At 40.7% G+C, this 7,001-nt stretch overlaps 1 protein-coding gene across 1 annotated transcript; it reads left to right on the forward strand.

Annotated features, from left to right (window-relative positions):
* Nucleotides 1–2,500: 2,500 nt before the first annotated feature.
* Nucleotides 2,501–3,590, forward strand: LOC132797793 (uncharacterized). Its single transcript, XM_060809570.1, has 3 exons — nt 2,501–2,528; nt 2,972–3,133; nt 3,208–3,590. The coding sequence occupies exons 1-3, from the start codon at nt 2,501–2,503 to the stop codon at nt 3,588–3,590; spliced, it is 573 nt and encodes a 190-aa protein (XP_060665553.1).
* The last annotated feature ends 3,411 nt before the right edge of the window (nt 3,591–7,001 follow it).

Below are 7,001 nucleotides of genomic sequence, written 5' to 3' on the forward strand. Positions count from 1 at the left end.
CGACGATCTGCTCGCGATTCTTCTGTTATATAGTTTGCCGGATTCCTATGAAACATTTCGATGCGCAATAGAGACACGCGATGAATTGCCAAACCCTGATATTCTGCGTGTGAAAATATTAGAAGAAGCAGAAGCGCGCAAAGGCAAAAGTGAGCGCGAAGAACAAAGTATGCAAGTCGCCGAAAAGGCGGCGGTAAAGCAGAAAAAGAACAAAGAGAAACGAGAAAATGTTATACATGCAATAAAATCGGTTATCTCGCGCGCGACTGTCGAAGTAAATCGAAACCAAATGAGAAGAACGGTCAAAACGAAAGTAAAGCGCATATTAAAAAGGAAGCGCTAAATATATGTGAAAATGTGTACAACATAGAAGGAAAATGTAATATGTGGTGCCTAGACAGCGGTTGTACGGCACACATGAGTTCTAATAAGAATATGTTCGAGAACGTTGAAGCAACCGTGAAAACATTGCATTTGGCAAATAACAATACAGCAACGGTAAAAGCTGTCGGTGACGTAAATATCGAAGTTAAAGAGAAGCAGAAGAACCATGAGATCATACTGAAAAAAGTCTTGTATGTATCTGAACTACGACAAAATCTGCTGTCGGTTTCCCAAATCACGGACAAAGGTTATGAAGTGCATTTTCGTAAAATGAAGCAGTTATTATGAAAAATAATAAAGAAGTGTGGCTTCGTGCAAAAAGATACGGAAACCTGTATTATTTGAATGCCAAAGAACATGAAGCAAACAATGTAAATAACAAAGAAAGTGACATAAATATCTGGCATAGCCGTATGGGCCATTTAAATGAATGTGATCTAAGGGGCATGTCAAAGACTGGTAAAGTGCACGGAATGATTATTGGCGAGAACGCAAAGATGTCAAAGTGTGAGATTTGCATAAGCGAAAAGCAGACAGCAAACCACTACAAGAACGCGAAGGAGAAGAGGTCAAAGCAGCCATTGGAAATCGTCCACAGTGATGTGTGTGGACCAATGCGAACTCAATCGTTAAGCGGATATAAGTATTTCGTAACGTTTATAGATGATTATTCTCGTTATTGCTCGATTTATTTTCTGAAACAAAAATCAGAAGTATTCGAAGCATTTAAATCTTATAAATCTTCTGCTGAGAATATTACAGGCCGCAAAATCAAAAATCTGCAATCCGATAACGGAATTTCGAAATAAATATTTCGATGATTTTTTGAAGAAGCATGGTATTGGCCGCCGGTTGACTGCTCCTTATACGCCGCAACAAAACGGTATAGCTGAAAGACTAAACAGGACATTAGTAGAGATGGCCAGGTGTATGATGAAACAATCAGGAGCACCACCCTCGGTCTGGGCGGAAGCGATCAACACGGCATCGTATATCCGGAATAGATGTCCTACGAAAGCGTTATCTGGAGACGTTCCATATACTTACTGGACTGAAAAAGTGGCATATATGCGAACATTTGGCACAAAGACCTACGCTTTGATAAAAGGAAAAAACAAGGGAAAGTTTGAGTCGCGATCAGAAGAATGTATACTACTGGGATATGCTACAGAATCAAAAGCCTATCGATTGTATTCCCCCCAGCGACGCACGATTATAATCAGCAATGACGTCAAATTTATGAATGTTTCAGGATTCAAGAGTGCATTTGACGAGTTCTATGATGAACCAGAAGACTGCATCGATACGCAGCTGGACAGTATCGCAAACGAACCGGAAGACAGTTCATCGAGTGACGAGGGCACAGCCGAAGAGGCAATTCAGCCGGTGAGACATGGTAGAGGACGTCCCAAGACGATAAGGACTGGTAAGCGCGGAAGACCCCGCAAAGTCTATCAGCAAAGAATCGAGGTTCCCGAAAATAGTCAAGAAGACCAGGATGTAAATGAAGCATCACCTGAGGATGCATTTGAAGAGTGCGAAATGGCATTCGCTGTAACATCAAATGATCCTTTGACTATTACAGAAGCACAAAATAGTGGCAACGCTGATAACTGGATAAGAGCTATGGAAGACGAATTCATGGCACAAATTCTCAACAAGACCTGTCAAATTGTTGAACGACCAAAGGAACGCAAAGTAATTGGTAACAAGATGGTTTTCCAAACAAAAGATGACGGCAGCGTATCAGGCAAGAAGAAGGCCCGCTTAGTCGCGAAAGGTTATGCGCAGAAGCCCGAAGAGGATTTTCATGAAACGTATTCGCCTGTGGCGCGATTCACGTCCGTGAGATTGTTAGCTGCTTTATCAGCAGAATTTGATATGGAAATCCACCAAATGGACGTGGTCACAGCATACCTTAACGGAGAGCTGGAAGAGGAAGTTTACATGAACATCCCGGAGAACTTCAATGAGTTTATGGAAAAGCTAAAATCTGGTAGCCCAATTTGATCTAAACAACAACGTCCTGACGATGAGTACGTGAAAGCAGCCAAGGAATGGCGAAAAGCCTTAAAAGTAATTCGAGATCCAGTGTGCTTATTGAAGCGAGCACTATATGGACTACGGCAGTCCGGATTACGTTGGTATTGTAAACTTACAAAGAAGTTACAAGAAATCGGACTAGAACCCACTGAGCAGGATCCATGTTTATTTGTTAAACGGCAAGACGAAAAACTTCTAATAGTCACGATCTACGTGGACGATTTGCTACTCGCCTCAAATCATCCAGTATGGCTACAGCAAACGAAGGCACATCTCAGCAAGGCATTTAAGATGAAGGATTTCGGTGCAGTGAAAACGTGCTTGGGTATCGAATTCAAACAAGATAAGAAGAAACGTGAAGTTTTCATTTCTCAAGAAAAGTATATCAAGGCTGTACTTAAGAGATTTGGAATGAGTGATTGCAAACCGGCGATATCACCCATTGAATCAAAATCAACATTGCGAAGACCAGAGCATCCAAGCGAAGACGTAATGAAAAAGTATCCTTATCAAAACTTAATTGGATCTTTAATGTTTCTTGCAGTTACATCACGACCAGATATAGCATATGCGGTAAATTTTATGAGTCAGTTCAACTCATGTTACACGGTCGACCACTGGAAAGCAGCGAAACGCATCCTTCGGTACCTAAGCGGTACAAAGACGGTTGGACTTCTCTTCAAGCAGACGGGAGATGATCTATATGGTGTGGTCGACGCTGATTGGGAGGAAACTTGACAGATCGACGTTCCTACTCCGGTCAAGCATTTGTATTGGCAGGCGCCGCCATAAGTTGGGAGGCGCGCAAGCAACGTACTGTTGCATTATCAAGCACGGAATCGGAGTATTTAGCCATGTCCGAGGCAGTGAAAGAGGCTTTATACTTGAAAGCTCTTTTGAACAGGATGGGCCTAAAGTTTAAGTGCGTGAGCATCTTCAATGACAATCAAAGCGCTCAGCACTTGGTCAAAGGTTTTGGATTCCATCCTCCCACAAAACACATAGACGTGCGGCACCACTTTATCCAGGAGATGCATAAGAGTGGCGACATTTCTGTGGAGTATATGCAGACAGAGCGTATGCCCGCAGATGTTCTAACGAAAGGCCTAGGCGGTCAAAAGCACAATGAATGTAGTGCATCATTAGGATTGATAAGTATTTAAGATTACCATTTTGAGGGGTGTGTTTGAAATTAACGAATTAACGTAAGCAACAAAATGATAATCTGGTAACTCTAAGTTAAGCCTATATTAATCTGGCATCCTTGTATTGTATTTCACCATAGACATAGAATGTTGAGAAATAAGAGTAGTTCGCTTTGAGCCGTGAAGTTGTAAAGAACACAGCAAATGAATTGTCTGTATAATAAACATTTATTATAATTTCCGCGTAATTAAACTCTTGTCTATTTATTTGCACTACTGCGATCTGATCGTTGGACCAAATTCCAACATTTTTTATTTTCCAAACTTTTTCGATTTTTTAATTTTTTATTTTCTAAAAAATTTCCCGATTTTTAATTTTATTATTTTCCAAACTTTTCCCGATCTTTTAATTTCTTTATTTTCCAAAATTTTCCCGATTTTTTGATTTTTTTTATTTTCCAAAATTTTTTCCGATTTTTCATTTTTTCATTTTCCAAAATTTTCCCGATTTTTTAATTTTTTATTTTCCAAAATTTTCCCGATTTTTTAATTTTTTATTTTCCAAAATTTTTCAGATTTTTACATATTTTTATTTTCCAAAATTTTTTCGATTTTTAATTTTTATTTTTTACAAAATTTTCACGATTTTTAATTTTTTCATTTTCCAAAATTAAAACTCGAATCGAACCGTCGTCGCATGCAGACGTGTATTTATTGTGCTCCGGGAAAAAATATTCAATAAAATCACATAAGTGCAGTGACTGGTTTAAAAATCTACAATAACGCGAAAAGACGCTTTTGCGATGAAATCGCTAATGTTTATATTGATTGATTAATTAATTAATATAAATCATAACAATTAAATCTATAACTAATCAATCTCGATTACAATGAGTCAAAACGACATTCGTGCACAACGTAACCGTGAGCAAGACGAGAGACGGCTCTCACAACAAAGAAACAACGCGTACTTCTCTTTTAAAGCGACCGAAAATAATGCAAGCTCTGATCAAGTGCGGTCAATTACCCCAACTCGACCGAATTTCTAAACGTAGAGAGCAATAGAGCGCGCTCATGCTCTCCCTCGCTTCCATCGATGTCTCTGCAGCCTAAGAGCGCAGTAACCAGCACCGCAATTTCGCTGACAACGTCAACCGTAACAACAACAACAACCGCAACTGTATCGACAGCGCGTTTAACGACATCATCAGCTAGCAGCGCAAACATTACTACGTCTGTCGCTGCGCTGCCCGAAAAAGAACAAAAACAATGAACCTATTAAGCCGGCTGTGCAGACTGGTATGGATCGCTACATTCAAATTAAAGAAAGATGAGCCCTCTAAATTCTCAACGCAAAATAACCCGTGGCAATGCTAGCCTAGCTGCAATTGAAACGGACATGAACTCGAACCGATTCAAAATCTTGGCAGACGCCTATGAGGTTGAGGCGGCCGAATCTACTGAAGTCGAGAAAAGGAAGCCAAAGCCTCCGCTTATTTATATACGAGAAAAATGTTCCAATGTTCTCGTCAACAAAATTATTGAGCTTATTGGCAAGGATAACTTCCACATAATACCCCTCGTAAAGGGCAACATTCACGAAACGAAGGTTCAAATGAAGTCTGAAGACAATTACAGAGTATTATCAAAATATCTTACCGATAATAAAAGAACTTTTACACGTATCAGCTTAAAAGCAGCAAAGGCTTGCAAGTCGTACTTAAGGGTATAGAATCTGAAGTAACGCCAGCAGAGATAACAAAGGCACTACAAGAGAAGGGATTTAGCGCAAAGACAGTCTTCAATATCCTTAACAGGGATAGAAAGCCGCAGCCACTCTTTAAGGTTGAGCTCGAGCCAGAAAATAAGCCCCTGAAGATAATACGAAGTGCACCCTATATATAATCTTCAGTTCCTGCTGCACCGCCGTATTACAGTTGAGGAACCGCACAAACGCAATGGTCCGGTACAATGTGCAAACTGCCAAGAATATGGTCATACAAGGTCATACTGTAAACTGCGCCCGGTGTGTGTAGTTTGTGGAGAGCTTCATGACTCCGCACACTGCCCAGCGAGCAAAGATGACTGCAACTCGAAAAAGTGCGGCAACTGCGGTGGCAATCACACTGCTAACTATAGAGGTTGCCCAGTTTATAAGGATCTCAAAAGCCGCATCCATCAAAAGGAATTACCGCCCGCACCCAAAATAAAACGTTGAAAGTCTCCAGATCAAACCCTGAAGTCTTCTTCTCGACTGCAGCCAGATCCTCACTAGGACCTATTAACTCTGACAAAAGTGTGACATACGCAAGCGCTTTAAAATCAGGACCGGCTACCCCTGCCCCAAAAGTTCATTTCTGCAATCAGCATACCAAGAACCGAGCATGGCTCAGCAACATCAATCGCCGGAGCAGCCAAAAGCAACTTCGAAGCTATGATATGCAGCTTACAACAAAACCTTACAGAATTTATGTCATTCATGCGCACAACTATGCAAGATTTAATGCGAAACCAAAATCTATTGATTCAAATGCTGGTTTCACAACAATCCAAATAATGACTCCCCTACGGATCTCTACGTGGAACGCTAACGGCGTTTCACAGCATAAACTTGAGTTAGCTCAATTCCTTCTCGACAATCAAATCGACGTAATGCTGCTTTCAGAAACACACCTTACAAACAAATACAATTTTCATCTACGAGGATATACTTTCTACGGAACAAATCATCCAGACGGTAAAGCACATGGTGGGACTGGAATTCTAATCAGAAGCCGTATTAAGCACTACTATCATAACAAATTTGCTAAAAACTACCTACAGGCCACATCTATAAATATAAAACTAAATACCGGCAACGAACTTACACTAGCCGCCGTATACTGCCCCCTCGCTTCACTATAGCTGAAGATGAGTTTATGCAGTTTTTCAACACACTAGGAGACCACTTCATCGCAGCAGGAGACTACAATGCCAAGCACACACACTAGGGATCTCGTCTCGTGACTCCAAAAGGAAAGCAGCTCTACAATGTCATTATCAACGCCAAGAACAAGCTCGACTATGTTTCTCCTGGCACTTCAACATACTGGCCGGCAGACCCAAAGAAACTGCCCGATTTAATAGACTTTGCGATTACCAAAAACATTCCAAAAATCTGATAAGCGCCGAATGCCTTTCGGATCTTTCATCTGACCACTCGCCTATACTGTTTATTCCACTCCGGCATCCAGGAACATTGGAACAATCACTAAAATTGACCTCACAGAAAACTAATTGGATTAAGTACAGAAAGTATATAAGCTCACACATTGAGCTAAGTCCCCATCTCAATAATGAAGCCGATGTAGACAGCTTTGTTCATTCACTGGAGTCTGTACTTGTCTCTGCAGCCCAAGCTTCAACACCTCAAACCATAAATACACAAAG

Source organism: Drosophila nasuta, unplaced genomic scaffold (genome assembly GCF_023558535.2).
Source record: "Drosophila nasuta strain 15112-1781.00 unplaced genomic scaffold, ASM2355853v1 ctg212_pilon, whole genome shotgun sequence".
NCBI lineage: Eukaryota > Metazoa > Arthropoda > Insecta > Diptera > Drosophilidae > Drosophila > Drosophila nasuta.

Coding starts and splice junctions, on each gene's coding strand:
- LOC132797793 (XM_060809570.1), top strand. CDS start 2,501: ATGGACTACGGCAGTCCGGATTACGTTG. Junction 2,529..2,971: donor CGGCAGTCCGGATTACGTTG/GTATTGTAAACT, acceptor TGTTTCTTGCAG/TTACATCACGACCAGATATA. Junction 3,134..3,207: donor GACGGGAGATGATCTATATG/GTGTGGTCGACG, acceptor TTGTATTGGCAG/GCGCCGCCATAAGTTGGGAG.